Source organism: Terrapene carolina, unplaced genomic scaffold, assembly GCF_002925995.2.
Source record: "Terrapene carolina triunguis isolate 2854851 unplaced genomic scaffold, T_m_triunguis-2.0 Scaffold33715, whole genome shotgun sequence".
Lineage (NCBI taxonomy): Eukaryota > Metazoa > Chordata > Testudines > Emydidae > Terrapene > Terrapene triunguis.
In genome coordinates this window covers 5,394,144-5,410,286 of record NW_020698066.1, presented here as the reverse complement: position 1 = coordinate 5,410,286, position 16,143 = coordinate 5,394,144, and the positions used below count along the sequence as shown (strand labels likewise).

The 16,143-nt window shown below is 42.0% G+C and overlaps 1 protein-coding gene across 1 annotated transcript in view; it reads left to right on the top strand.

The window, feature by feature from the left end:
* Positions 1-16,143, top strand: part of LOC113409498 (probable C-mannosyltransferase DPY19L1) — a 102,130-nt gene that overhangs the window by 28,726 nt on the left and 57,261 nt on the right. The window contains exons 9-11 of the mRNA XM_026663487.2: positions 6,927-7,018; positions 10,349-10,448; positions 15,847-15,924. Of these exons, the coding sequence (XP_026519272.1) occupies positions 6,927-7,018; positions 10,349-10,448; positions 15,847-15,924 (270 nt within the window). The remainder of the gene's footprint in view (positions 1-6,926; positions 7,019-10,348; positions 10,449-15,846; positions 15,925-16,143) is intronic.

Here is a 16,143-nt window from a genome sequence, read left to right as displayed (position 1 = left end):
ATAGAAACAGCTTTTTTTTTTACACAATTTCAGTTTTCATTTCCCATATACCTACATGTAGATAAACTCTGAATAGAAATCCCCTACTTTAAACTCCTTCATAACTAAACAGCAATCTCAGTAACTAGTATTGTCATTTCTCTTTCAGCTAACTTTTTTTTTTAATGAGGGAAAGTAGAACATATAAGAAATGTTGGAACCTAGAAACATGAATACTAGTTAGTCATTTCTTATTTTCTGAGGCTGGCTTAGCATTCTTGGTTAGTTTGTTCTACTAATGCCCTTAAACTGAATTTAGATCAGTAGCATTCTTACTGCCTATTAATATAATCCAAGCAAGTTTATTTGAATATAATTGTGAGAGCTTTCCATAAAAGTGTAGTCGGTGGTTTTTATTTGAATAATATTCTTCTGGCTTCCCTTTTCTCCCTCTTAAATATAAAGGAGATGGTACTGGAAGTGGGTTGTGGAGAAACATAGCCTGATGTATGTATCAGGTTGAGATTTTAATTGCACAAAAATCAGGAAATTAAAAACTGATTTCCATCTCCACCCAAGAAGTAAATTCAGAAGACAATACTATGTGTGAAATCCCTAGCCCCAGTGAAGTCCGTGGGAAAATTCCCATTGACTTCTCAGGGGCCAGGATTTCAAACTATGTTTGCATAGTTATTGTTGCTGTAAGAATGCAAATTGTAGCTTTGAATACCATCACTGGCGCTATTAAAATGTGTCCCTAATGTTGCATTAACTTTCTTGTGCCGAACATAGAGTTGTTCGATGTATATTCATACGGTTGTATTATTCTATATGGCATTTAGACCACATTTTCAAAGGTATTTAGGTGCCTAAAGATGCAGGTAAGCACCTGGTAGAATTTTCAAAAACGTGTGAGTAGGTGAGGTGCCTCACCAGCATAGGTGCTTTTGAAAGTTTCACTGAGAACCTGCATCTTTAGGTGCCTTAACATCTTGGAAATGTGGCTTGAGCCCTCTGGTCAGTAGAGATTTCATAAATAAATGTGTTCATTCTGATGTCTAGAATATTTATTTCTCCTATTTAAAAAACTGCACCTTTTCAATCTCGAGGTGCATGTAGAAACTTCTAAAAATCACACTATCACTGACACAATGAGAGTTTGTTTGTTCGACAATCACCACTGTTGCCCATCAGTATCCTTCCAGATACCTCCTCTAACAATCCCTCATAATTTTACAAAACACAATATATCTTTCTTCAGAAACGCACAAGTGGAGCAAGTTTTCTTTATACAATATCATTTTAGTTATCTGAAAGTCAGGAAGGGTACATAGTGAATACATAATAGATAATTCAGGGTTCAGATAGCCACAGCTGAACGTATTTTCTGTCAGTATACTAATGATTAGTCTACTATAGTCTCTATCAGGCAACATATTATTTAGAAACTGTCTACGTCTATGCAGAAAAATAATGCTAAGCTTTTGGAAAAAGCTTTGTTTAATCCAAAATATCTGATTTTTTTTTCTACCACTATTGTCATCTCTCTTGTGTTTTGAAAGAATAAATGATTTTAAGTGCCCTTTGGCTATGTTTCTGGTTTTTTACTTAGAAACGTGTGGTGTTCTTCGAGTGATTGTACGTGTGCATTCCACTGTAGGTGTTTGCGCACCCTGAGCACAGTCACCAGAGATTTTTCCCCTCAGTGGTACCCATTGAGGCAGCTCAAGTGTCCTCTGGTGCTGTGCACACATAGTGTTTGTATTAAGCGCCCAGCCGACCTTGTGCCCCCTCAGATCCTTTTTACTGCCCATGACAGTCGCTGGAATTATTCTTGCTTCAGCAAGCTTTCTCAGTGGTCTTCCTTTTCCTATAATTGTATATAGTTGTAAATAGTCAGTTTTTAGTCAATTTAGTGTAGTTTGTGTCAGGGTCAGTTAGTTAGCGGAGTTTGGTCCGTTACCTGGTGCTGAGGCATGTCTGGTCACTGGGCTTCAAGCCCTGTGCCTCCTGCAACAATGCTATATCTCCAAGTGACTCATACGCTAGTTGCCTGAAGTGCTGGGGAGAGGCTCACATCAGGGACTGCTGCCAGATCTGCAGGGACTTTAAGTCTCGCACGAAGAAGGACCAGGAGGCCAGGCTGAAATTTTTACTCATGGAGGCGGTGTTGAGACCTTCCTCCAAGCTGAGCTGGTCAGATTTGGCACTGATTTGGTACCTTTTGGAACCTGTGGGGGTTTCCCTCAATTAAGGGATCCTATTCAAGATGCTGCTATTTGGTGGCCTCCGAAAGAAGAGCACCACCGCCCCATTGGGCAACATCCAGTCCAGACTTGGGTACTGAACCCAGTGCTGGGTTTCAGGAACTGGTTCTGCAGGACCCTCTGATGTGGAAAGGGAGGAAGAGTGTCCTCAGCTGGTGCTGGCCTCCTCCTCCCCTGATGAGGCCGTGTCAGGAGTGGGCATGTCACCTCCCCAGGATGACTATAGGGCTCACCAAGAGGTAGTGAAGGAGTCCTCCCATAGTCTGGTTGACGTTTTAGTGGTGGCAGGCCCATCAAAAGTAGCCCTGCCTCTTAATGAGGCCATTATGGACCCTGTTAAAGCCCTGTGGCAGACTTCTGCTTCCCTTCCCCCCACATTAAAAAGAGCTGAGCGGAAATACTTTGTGCCTGCCCATAGCTATGAGTTCTTGTACACTCATCTTACCCCTCCGCATCCAGCTCCCTGGTAGTATCTGCTGCCATTGGAAGAGAAAGGCAGGGTCATCAAGGTGCAACACCTATAGCAAAGGACCCCAAGAAATTGAATTTATTCTGTAAGAAAGGTTTATTCTACTGGAGGGGGGGTTGAGGTTTAGGATTGCAAACCAGCAGGCCTGCTGGACAGATACGACTTCAAGATGTGCAACACATCTTGAAGAACAGGTACGGAAGGTTAGAAATTGTTTTTTTGCCTGGCTTACCTTTGTGTCTTGTTGTTCAGATTGAATCTAGTTGCCATATGGCTCCATCCTGAGTTGAAACTAGTTTTGCCTTTTCCAGTTTACTCAGCTGAGCTTGGTAAAGGTCTTTGAATATGTTCAACTACATTTAATTGCATTAGAGCTTCTTTAACTACTTGATAATGGATGTCAGATGTTATTGAAACAGTCTTGTTTTTAAGATTAATTAAAAACCCGAGATGCTAAATGGCTAATACAATATCTTTCAAATGGAAGTTCAAAAATAATTATTCTCTGAAGATACCATTTGTGCAGGATTCTCATTTGTGTGGGACAGGCACAGCTTCTCAAGTTCTAAAAACGTTTGATTCCTAAGGGTAGCAGACAGGTATAAATGTGCCGCACCCCACCATGGAAGTTAACCATTGTCCTTTGACTTTTCCAATTAGTTCCTTCTTCAGAGGTGCACACAGAAATTTTTCACATAGTTCATAAAACCAAACCCCTTTGTGGCTGCCTCATTCAGGCCTCCCCACCACCTTTCTCATGGCCAGCTCCCCTATGTGGGCACTCCCCACATCTCCCTGTACTAGCAGGTCTTGAGGCTGTCGCTAGTGAGTCCTGCGGGCAGAGCAGAGGGGACACAGCCGCTGGAAGTAGGACAAAGCTAAGCAGGCCTCTGGCGGGGGAGCCCTGATGCAGGAGCCAGCCCCCTGGCTGTGGTGAAGGAGGAGCAGTGCTGGTTGCTCCACTGCCCACTCAGTTTTGGCCCTGAGGTCCGCCTGTCATGATAGAGAAGCCACGGGCCAAACCTCAGTGGCACTGCGACCCCCATGCACCAGGTTGCAATGGCACTCACTCAGTATTGGTCCGATCGTCCGCCTCCCTGTCATGACGGGCTGCAGGGCCAAATCCGAGTGGGCAGTGAGGCAGCCAACACTGCTCCTTCGTTCTGCTGCTGTAGGCCTGGCTTCTGTGCCAGGGCTCCCTGCTGGCACTTTGCCCAGCTGCACCTTCCAGCAGCCTGAGCCTTGGGTTCCCTGCCAATGGCATGCACCATGTGTAACATGCATACAGCTGTGTGCCACTGTCCTTGACCACAGATTAACACTGTTACAGCTTCAACAAAATGCTAAAGGAGTCACATACGTGTGTGTGTATGGTGTCTGGTGTCTGTGTGTTATATCAAATAACAGTTTGGCATAAAATAAAATATTAATGTGCTGCTTTGGGCTATCTTGAAAAAGAAACATTTACCTTACAGCGATATTACATTTCAAGCATAGGAAAATGGCACAACTCATGGTAAAGTCAATATAGCAATAAGGTAAATGCTCCCTTTTTTTGGTTGCTCATCCTATGTATCACTTTTTGCTTTTACTACTTTTTTACTTTTTTCTTTCTGTATCTTGCAGGTTAGGTACATTTTAAGTGTGGCTGTACTCTGAAAAATAACTAAAAAATGAAAGCACTTAACAGTATATGTGCTTTTAACATAATATCCACTTACTTCACCAAAAAATAAGCGTTTATATGTTTGTGCTGTAGAGTCAATACAGCTGAGAGTGAGCGTGATTCAGTTCCTGCTTGCTAATTCTTAAAAGAATTGTTTACTAAGTTCCAGTTGATTACACCTGTTAAAAATCATTTGAAGACTAATGGGGTTATACAGATATTACTGAGGGTTTAATTTGAAGGTAATTTGGATGAACAGTTATGAACTGGGGAAATAATTTGCTCTAAAGATCCTTTTTTTACTTCGGTGATGCAAGAGTAAGAGAGAATCCAGGCTGACCCTGATCAGTAGTTGTTTGCATGGCTGACAGTTAAAATAAATAAAAAGGAGAAGGGGAAAAAAAATCTGTCAATTGAACACACTTGATTTGGAAATTAAGGACAAACATGGAGCAGCACAGTGCTGTGTTTAGTCACTATACTGAGTGGAACTGCACTTTAAAATGTTTTTCTTTTCTTCATATCTTCTTTTCAATAAACTGTTTTTATTTTCTAGTTTTGCCTCTGTTTTCAACAGCTTGTTCCTACCACTGCATCTGTGTGTGCTTCCTTTTTTCAGCTGATGTTTTAATATTTCATAATCATTTTCATTCCTTAAATCTGGATTTTGTTCTCTTCCCTTGATTAAAGCACTTTCTCTGTTTTAAATTCTCTACCTCTCTCCTGCCTCCTTTGTACAGCATCAGTCCCTTGAACTCTGTGTCCTCCTGTCTTGCGTGTTAGTAGAGGACATCTAACAACTTAAATTTGTTCCTCCACATTCTGCCAAGTTTGAGCTGCCTTTGGGCTCGTACTCTGTTTCACTGTTTTCTCTGATATTGGGAATTGCTGCTGTGTGGGAGCACAGTACATATAGCACTAATTGGCCTCTTAAGTATGATTGGAGAGTAACGTCAGATTTAGGGGGGAGCTTAGGCCCCTGTTGATTGCGATACACATACTCTTGCTGCAGGCTAAATGGTACCATACCTTATGCAGTCGAATCAGTTATTGAGCAAGACAGACATAGATGGGGGTAGAGAGAGAATATTGATGATACGTAAGTTAACGTGAGAATAAAAGTCCATAGAAACCCTTTGATTCTACCAGCGGTTCCTCAGTAAAAGTCTCGGTATTAGTAGAAGTCCACTAAAGACATTCCCCTTCCATTGCCACAGTAAATGTATATGAAGGAGAGATGTACTTTGTCTGTTCAAGATTACTTTTAAAAATGTTGGATGGGAAAATATGTACCTGATAGGTTTAATTACCAACAAACAGCTTTCTTCTAGCTTTGCTTGTATATTTCATGTTATTAAAAGGTTTTATATTTAGATACTGTATTGAATTTGTAGTACATCTTACAGCAGGTTTCTTTCAAACAAAATTTTCTAACACAGTTAAATTGCTAATGTATAAGAAGGAACATCTTTCAAAAGTTGAAGTAACATGAAGCCTCTTGTGTATAATTGCATTAATTTGAAATGGAAAAATGCTGCAAAGAAATATTCAAATATATAAAGTTTTAGTTAACTCCTGGGTGGAATTGACTTTTGAAAACCAAGGATCTGATTTCTGCAAATCCTTGTGTAGGGCTGAGCCTAAAGGCTCAACCTAGCCCATGTGGGGTGGCACAGCTACATGTTTTGCTACCCCAAAAGCATTCTGAGAAGAAATTGTGGTTCCATCACAATTGGTTTGCCTTCTAATCTCTTGCTCTGTGGTGGGGGGAGTAATTTACAGCAGCTATGTAACAGGTACACTTAGTTTCAGCTGCTCAATGTTACTGGCTTGTGTGTTGGTGGGCAGAGCCAAGTTTCTGTACATTCCACACAGCTGTTGGGTGCACAGTCTCTGCTTTCTTCTCTCCATGCCTGAGCCACAGTGTGGGAGACTTAACGTAGGCATATACAGGTGTGTTGGCTTATGCCTCTCACCCTGCTCCCCGCACTCTTTTATGTGTAGCTTATTAGCTAGTTGCAGTCTTGCTGTTTGAGTAGTCCTTATTCACATGCATAATTAATTGATTTCAGCAAAGACTGTTTTTGTAAATAAGAGATTGCAAGATATGGCCATAATAAATAAGTGGAGGTGAGGAGAATCTGTGCTACTTTGGCATCTTTGTTCTTGGTGGACAAAACTGCTCCTAAGCTGTCAGATTTCTGTTTTTGCAAGAGTAAGATATCGTTCCCACTGTAGTTCTCTCATATCAAGAGAAGGAGCCATTAGTAGTGGTTAAACCCTCCCCGCCCTCAACTATTAAAGACCCAAAGCTGTATCTTCACTCAAGCATGCATGCTCCTTCCTTCCATCTCTTGTATCTTGTCTTATGACGCACTATTTTGTTGACTTATGACTGAGTCTTCATCTAGTTTGTTTTTGTACCATTTCAGTTTCCGTAGTTGATCATTTAAAATCATAAATTCATTGCTTTGCGGCAGGGGGAGGGGGGGAGAATGAAAATGTAGCAGAACATACTATGAACTAATTCAGTTCTTATTTTCAGTGCACGCGTGTGATGTGGACTCCACCCCTTCGTGAAAGTTTCTCATACCCATTCCTTGTGCTTCAGATGTTGCTTTTGACCTACATTCTCAGGTAGCTTCCAATTTATGTGTGGTTATTAAGAGTGAAGAGTTTAAAAAACAGAATCCCTGAGACAGTGCATTTATTTAGAGGCTATGGTCTTGTACATACTAGTTTTTTTTCCCCTCAGACATTACCCATTATTGCTAACACCAAAGGATCTCCACCACTGGTAGTAATAGTGGTACTAGTGGTTTAGGCTAGGCTCCCATTATCACAACATTTTTAACACTGGGCTAGTGGAGCTACATTGGTGTTAGTAACACTGGTAATGAAATAAACTCCTAGTTTAGACACAGCCTTACTGTACAAACCAGAAATCATATATATGATTCTTTGAGTGTTTGCCCTTGTCATTCCACCCTAGATGTGTGGGCACCAGTGCACCAGAGTTGGCTAACGTTTTCCCATAGCAATACCCTTTGGGGAGGGCTCATGAGCCCTACGTGTGCTTTTGCTAATTGCCAAGAGCATAAAGGGTGGGGGGCAGAGCTGCCCTGGCCCCTCCTTCTCCTCCCATTATCAGTAGTCATAACACGTCTGAATGCCTCACACTTCCCGTTTGTGCTTTAGAGACCTAAATTTCAGAACAAGCTACTGGATAAAGTGAACAAGGAATTTAAGGTTTTTATAAGTGAGGGTTGTTTGCCCACTCGAGTCCAGAGGCTGTTCTAGATGAAACCGACTCAGCAATTCGTGACAGCCATCACTATGCACCTTGTTTCATGGCACCAGATATCGAGTGTACCAGCTGAAGTCCCACACCCTCTGAAGGTTCAGATTTGTTTTGGGGCAAAATAGAGGAAGCTCTGAACATTCAAAAGATTCCAGGATAACCTAAAATCAATGGATATTTATATCCCTGCTATAATAAAGAAGCAGTTTTGGCCTCAGGCCCAGCAGAGGTATCTGGACTACCCAGTGAGACAGCCCAAAAGCTCTAGAAGGCATCCTAGGTATCAAAAGAAGAGACCACCTTCTCCACCTCCTTCAACTTCTGCGTCCTTGAGACAACTTTAAACTTCCAAGCAGTCTTTTTGATTCTTTGGTCCAGAGCAGCAAACCACCCCAGAGATCTTCTCTCTCTTTGGCAATAGGTTGTCCCACTTCCTAAATGCCTGGACCCACATTACATCAGATACTCTAAGCATGCTGGAACTGGGATATACCCTGCAATTCACGTATATTCCTCCATTCCTCCTGCCCCCTTCCCTGACCCTTTTCACAGAACGCTCTCACAAGGTTATACTAATTCAGGAAGTGCAGACTCTGATGCAGTTAGGGGCCGTAAAGGAAGTGCCTCCTCTATATAATGGAGGAAGGGATTTTATTCCTGATATGTGCTTATTCTGAAATCCAAAGGAGGCTTCATTATGAAATCCATTGCCCAACAAAAGAGTGCAGGGCCAAGACACAGCCCTCCATGACAACAGATACTGATTTAAAAGGTGCTGACATCCGATTCTCCAGATGTACATGGGCAATGGTTCCATTATGCAGCTCGCTAATGAAGTCCAGCAGAGGGTTGGGACACCTACGCCCTTTAAGGCCTTCTATAGTGCGACTTGGTCAGCTGAATCAAATGCGTCCATAAGGTCGACAGATGCTACGTGCAGGGGGTTTTGAACTCATGGTGTATCTCTGACAACAAGCGGAAGGCTGGTGGCATCTAATGTGGAACTGTTCCTCGTAAAGTCTGATTGTTGGGGGCAACACTGAGCAGGGGCTCCAAACGTGTCAGCAGAACATTTGCAAACACCTTCCCTGGCATGGACAATAAGGTGATCGGCCTGTAGCTCTTACATTCACTGCTCAGTCCCTTGCCCTTATAAAGTGAGATCACAGTACCATCCTTCCAGCTGGTTGGCAAGGTTCCAGTTCTCCACAACAGATGAAAGATGGCCAGAAGATGGCTCTTCCATGAAACTTTAATTGGTTGTCCCTGTGACTCAGACAAAATCCATGGGGGCATTTTGAAACTTTGATGCTTTTTCAATATGAAATATTTATTTGATCACTGAGGTAATTGAAAAATGGAGTCAGAGGACACCATGAGTCAGTGCAAATTCAGGTGAAAGTATTAGAATGTGTCAACTAGATACAGTTATTGCCTCACCTGCCTCGTAGCCTCATATATAATTTCATCCCCAATTGTCGTCTTGTGGAGGAGTGGAAGCATGGCAGCCATTCGTGGGCTACAGGGCTCTGCACTCAGGCGTCATTGGCATCACAAAGGGGCATGTCTGTTGGAGAAGGAGTAGAAAACTTTCCTGCTGACTTGCAGCAGTTTGGGAAAACGGGAAACCATCCAAGAGGCTCAAGAACTTCCAAGGAAGGACATGTAGGTCAATTTACACAAGTGATTATAACTATAATCCTCCTAATAGACGAAATTAAAGATTTTTTGTGACATTAGACCCCAATGTAAAGTCTGGCTGCAGCTGAGTTATCTAGTTTATTTCCTGTCTTCTAGCAGATGGAACAGTTTAGTCTGAATGAGCTGGGCCTTCGTCTCTTTTTGCATTATGTCCCATGGAAGCAGTTTTCTTCTTCATTTATGGAACTGATTGTCCTTCCTTAAGTCTTTGAACCTCATAGGTGGCTGCCTCAGTTTTCCCAGACTGTTACAGATTGGCAAGAAGGTTTCTACTCCTTTTCCCATAGACATTCCTTTTTGTGATGCCAGTGACCCTTGAGGACAGAGCCCTATATAGTCCCAAATAATTGCCATATTTTCATTCCCCATAGGTAGGTAGACAAGTGGAGATTAAATAATGATATATGGTGAGGTCAAATTCTGAACTCTTGTCAGCAAATACCATTGACATATCCCCTGTCTTTATAATACTGTAATAGAAGTATTGCACAAAATATTTGTCTGTGTCACTTGAGTAATGCATCATTCTGGCTGTCATGTCATCAATGAGAATGAGGCAGTCTGGGCATCTTTAGAGAAATCTGAAGAGTTGGAACACTTCATAAAGCCTGAAAGGAATTCTAAACTAAATGTTAGTTTTTGAGATGAATGTTCATCATGGCTTGCTTAGTGGGGCCACTCAGCACTTTTTTGTTTACTTCAACTTCTACTTTTATTTCAAAAGGTGAGCTATGAAATAACAAGGGTCAGAATTAATTATTTTAATTATTCTTATATATTCTTATGGAAATTAATACAAAAGTTACTTAAACTGTTTTGTTCACAGTTGTCAATTTATATTGCAAGTCCAATTACAAGGCAATTTTTAATTTTTTGATACTATTCTCTGATGCTCTTTTGGATGAAATACAAAGGCCTATTATAGTTTGACTTACTGGTATCTGTTTTATTTCTTTTTTCCTAAGGACTCCGAATATTAATAGAGGAAGCTTGATTGCACTGTGTGTTTCTAATGTCTTTTTCATGCTTCCCTGGCAGTTTGCTCAGTTTGTCCTTCTGACACAAGTAAGACAATTTTTATTGAATATCACCAAAATATTCATGGATATATTAAACACACCTCTGTTCCTGTACACGGGACGATAGCATAGTGTGTATGTAGCTTCAGAATAATAAATTCAAGCTTTATAGTATTACACTATACACCGTATGTTTAGACAAGTGTGTAGTTCATTGCCAAACTTAGATTCAGGTAGAATCTTTATCTTATTTAGATAAATTGACTGCTTTGTACAGTCAAGTTAATTCATAGGACTTCTGATGTGTTTTAGCTACCGTTGTCATTCTGTAGCACAGTAACCAAAATTTGGTTTTATGTTCATTCTGAATATCTGTTTTCTAAACAGAGTCCAGAATGCAGCAGCCAGACTTCTCTTGCTCCCAGGTTCATATTGCACCATCACATTCACTGCTGTCCTAACATCTCCAAAGTTATTTCAAAATTGTCCCCTTCTTGTCCCACAATCTTAACTGTGGGGTTTTCTCTCTAAGGTGATGGAAAGTATACCAGAATGTTTGTCCTTATTTGAGCATAGACCTGCCCGTTTTGAGCCCTTCCCAGATTTCTCTGCCTCCAGAAATAGTCCAAATGTAGTTTTGCAAAACCATATATGAAAACAAATATTTTTGTGATACTAATAAAATATTTCAGTTACAAAAATTTTGTAGGCATGGAAATTTAAGTAATTTGCCTTTTAGTCCTAGAAATGCATATATTAGGAAAAAACCCTCCATCGTTAGAACCAGAAAGTGAAATGAACATGTTTAGTTTCACTGTCCAAATTGTTTGAAGGATAAAAAAGTAAAAATAAAAAGAGTACAATCAACGTGCAGCTAAATTTAGACCAGCAGCAACAGATGTTGGGTTGCTTTTTCAGGTGAGCCACCCCATGCCACAGTGTCCCTCTGCTCTTGTGCACTGGCAGGGTCATGGGATGGACAGGACTCCAGCTCTCCAGGAGGACATGCTTCTACCATGACAAAGAAGTCCTCTGCCCCATGTAGCAGTGTGACTGGATCCCCAGCTGAGATGCTAGCAGTTTACATTTGTTCCAGCTTTCATTTTAGAGAGCGGTTACCTTTTCAGGGAGCATGGCAATTTTAAAATGTTGGTTTTGGGGTTGGTAGATTAAATTTTGGGCCTCACAGACTTGACTCTGTCCCTTCAACTGCGCACCCATTCAGAGATCTTATGATCAGTCCTTAGGAAATTCATAAAAACTCCATGAAACTTTTATGAGGCAAAATCCAATTTCCCCTCTCTAATACCAAGACGTTGATATAAAGGTTAGTGTAGAAGTATGTCAATGCTTACAAATGCACTTTTTTGGTTTTGAGCTATACTGAATTTCTGACAATGAAGAAGAAATAAGCAGAAACCCTAAATTACAGCTGCCTAAATTGTCTCAGTATGAGCTACATAAAAGTCACAATGGGAGTTTAGAATCTCATGGGAAAATGAATTACTGCTAACCTTTCAGTTCCATTCAAGACCAAGACCAGTTTGCGGATGATACCAAACTGGGAGGGATTGCAACTGCTTTGGAGGACAGGGTCATAATTCAAAATGATCTGGACAAATTGGAGAAATGGTCTGAGTTAAACAGGATGAAGTTTAACAAAGACAAATGCAAAGTGCTCCACTTAGGAAGAAAAAATCAGTTTCACACATACAGAATGGGAAGAGACTGTCTAGGAAGGAGTACGGCAGAAAGGGATCTAGGGGTTATAGTGGACCACAAGCTAAATATGAGTCAACAGTGTGATGCTGTTGCAAAAAAAGCAAACGTGATTCTGGGATGTATTAACAGGTGTGTTGTGAGCAAGACACTAGAAGTCATTCTTCCGCTCTACTCTGCTCTGGTTAGGCCTCAGCTGGAGTATTGTGTCCAGTTCTGGGCACCGCATTTCAAGAAAGATGTGGAGAAATTGGAAAGGGTCCAGAGAAGAGCAACAAGAATGATTAAAGGTCTTGAGAACATGACCTATGAAGGAAGGCTGAAAGAATTGGGTTTGTTTAGTTTGGAAAAGAGAAGACTGAGAGGGGACATGATAGCAGTTTTCAGGTATCTAAAAGGGTGTCATAAGGAGGAGGGAGAAAACTTGTTCACCTTAGCCTCTGAGGATAGAACAAGAAGCAATGGGCTTAAACTGCAGCAAGGGAGGTCTAGGTTGGACATTAGGAAAAAGGTCCTAACTGTCAGGGTGGTTAAACACTGGAATAAATTGCCTAGGGAGGTTGTGGAATCTCCATCTCTGGAGATATTTAAGAGTAGGTTAGATAAATGTCTATCAGGGATGGTCTAGACAATATTTGGTCCTGCCATGCGGGCAGGGGACTGGACTCGATGACCTCTCGAGGTCCCTTCCAGTCCTAGAATCTATGTTAATAAACTAAGGTGATTAATACAAATAGGGAACTATTTTAAAATATCTTGGAATTTTTTTTTATGTTTAACATATAATATTCCAGCATGAATTTTACATGGATAGTGTTGACTTTTGGTGTACCTATTGCTACCAGGTACAGTAATTACTGTCTGAGAGCAGCAAAGAGCTCATCTGATTTAAGTACTCCAGAGAGAATTTTATGCCAAAAAAATAAAAATTCTGTGCACAATATATTTTAGAACTCTGCAAATTTTATTTGTCAAGAAATAAATGTGGCAGCTCCAACATGGCAGTGGGGAGCACCTCCCACATCCATCCAGGCAGTGGCCTATCACCCTGGAGCCCACCCTTCCTCCCCCCAGGACAGGGACTCGGTGGTGAGGGTGCACCTGACCTTGACACAGCACAAGGGCCAGGACTGTCCCAGAAACACCCCAGGGTCCTGCCCCTCTGCGCCAGGCACTCCAGGGGTGGGCAGGCTGGCTCAGCCCGCCAGGATACAAGTGTGGCGGGGCTTAGTGTGGGGGGACCCAGGTGTGGGGTGAGAGAGTTCTGTGTGGGGCAGTCTGGGTGTGGGTGGCTCAATGGGGGATCTGGATGCACAGGAGCTTGTTAGGGGGTTTCGGGTGCAGGGCCAGTGGGACTCTGCAGGGGATCCAGGTGAAGGTGGTTGGGGCTCAGCAGGGGCCATCTGGGTGTGGTGGGATTGTGCTTGGCAGGGGTGGTTTAGGTGTGGGGGCTCAGCAAGGGGGTCTGGGTGCTGGGGGAGTGGGGCTCTTTGGGGTGGGAGTCCAGATGTGGGGGGGCTCATTAGGGTGGTCCAGGTGCAGGAGGGGTGGGGCTTGATGGGATGGGGGTTTGATGGGCCTGCTTAATGGGGGAGCTCCAGTGCTGCTGCTGAGGGAATGCTGCATGACAGGCTCCTCCTCTTCCCCCCCCCCCCATGTCCTATCCCTTTCCCCTTCCTCTCCCCACTATCCCTCTCCCACCACTCCTCCATCCTCCTTCCTTCCCCACTGCCTATTTCCACCCCCTTTCTCCCATTTCTCCTGCCCCAACCCACCTCTCTTGCCCTGTCCCACTGTGGGCACTCACCATTGTGCAGAAAACAAGATGGCTCCCAGCATGCAGAAGGGGAGCCCGACGGCACTACGACTCAGGAGATGGCATCCAGCTGCAGAGTTAGCTAGCCGTAGTGGAACCCTCCTTCATCTGGGCAGCTCTATGCTCACAGAAATGGGGGGTGGGGGCAGTGGCATGTGACCCCGCATACCCCCATGCCTTACATCTGAGGGGGCTATGCCCCCCAAACTATGCCTATGGGTGTCCCCACCCCGACCCCTTCGGAGATTTACCTCTCTGCCAGCTGCTCTGGGCACTGGAAACCATGCTGGCATGTGACCGTTCTTGTGGCTTCCCTTTGCCTCCCCGTCATTTTCTGCGGGGAAGCAAAGAAATCTTTGGGGGGGATGAATTCTGCGCATATGCAGTGGCACAGACTTCCCCCAGGAACATATAATGTAGTTTAAAAGAGTCTGTTAAATATATCTCTAGGCAGCACATACTCATCTTTATGCATTTGAATTAGAGAAAAATGTAAGCCCAGAAGTGCTAATTAGCACAGATTTTAAAAAAAGTTCTGTAATCCGGGCTTTTAGGAATTTTTCAGTCAATAGAAGGTAGATTAGGAAAAGGTAAGGGCTTAGATTTCACAACACAAAGCATTGGTTATCATATCTAGCTTCCCCACTGAAAAATTACTCTTTATGTGTAGCTTCTAAGCGCAAGTGCTCTGATTACCTGATTCAAAGGGTTGCTGCAATCACTGACCTCATCCTTAAAAATAAATAAATAAATATGGGGACATGGTGAATTAATTACTAACCCATGTCAGGTTTTTTGTTTTAAACTGTGTGACTTTTAATGCATTCTGGACTCTTCAGGAAATTGTCCCTTTTGGAAGCAGAAGTCTTGCTCCCTATTTGGGTCTGCAGAAAACAAGCTGCTGCGTTAAATATCATCCTGAAGAAGTTGGGGTTAGAATGAGAGGCATAGAAAAAGCACTCATACCTTCCTAAGCATCTGCTATCCTGAGCTAGGGTGCAAAACACCCATGACTCTTAAATTAAAAACTAGGACATGAATGAATAACTGGATAAAAGGATAATGTGGAGAAATAGTTGGCAGAATTATTCCCGAGGCTCTCCCCCATAAGTATTTGTGTCCTCAGCTTTTTTTGTATTTTTGAGGCGCAAGGATGCCCTTCTCTCTTTCCTCTCCTTGTCAACCCTAGGTGCCTGGAATACAGGAGCTTCTCTTCTTCTCTCCCATCTACTTTGGGCCGCTGTATTTGGAAGTAGCAGGTGTTGCTTTTGAACAAAACAATCTGGGCAGGGGTGGATGGTCTCCTAACCACAAAGAAAATTAGTTGCAGGTGGCCACCAAAAATGTAAACTACAGAAACATGTTTATTTTAAAAATGTTTGATAAAATGACCCTCATTTTTCAGAAAATCAAGGCAGAGGCAGCAGGGGTGCTCTGCTGGTTAACACAGTGTACTGGAACTTTGGAGAGCTGAATTTGGTTCCTAGCATCACCATAAACGTCATGCATGACCTTGGGCAGTCACTTAATTTCTATGCCTCATTTTCCTCATCAGTAAAGTGGAGATAATATTTCCTGATTTTTAGACTAATAATAATGAATGCTCTTTTATCTGAAAATGGGAGGTACTATCTAAGAGCAAATTATTAATACAAGTGGGGGTCATTAACATGAGTAAAGCAACTTCTTTTATTTTAAATCTTATTCTTGAAATGTTTAAATGTTATTTTATATTTTTTGGGTGTTATACACAGCTCCACCTTCTTTCAAAATAAGCCATTGCAAAAATTCATAAGCCTTTAGCCATTAAAAGGAGCTACAGATGCTTGTGGGTTATTGCTGAATAATGTATTTATGCTGTATGAATGTATCATTTTCAATTAGTTTAATCTTCTCTTTTTAATTCCAGATAGCCTCGTTATTTGCTTTGTATGTTGTGGGTTACATTGACTCTCTCAAGTTACAGAAGATACTTTGTGCACATATGGTAATACTTCCTTTTAAAAAAATAAACTAGTCAAACTAGCTAGTGAAGAGAATCTAGTTTTAGATATTTTGATTAGTTGTGTAGTGAGTGTAAAGAGTTACTGTAAGACTAAGAGTGAAGGGAAAAAAGGAATAGAACCCTGTCCATACACAGATCTTGAGATGCACAAAAATGACTTTTTAAAATAGAACACTATTATCTGCCTTTACTAATTGTGTA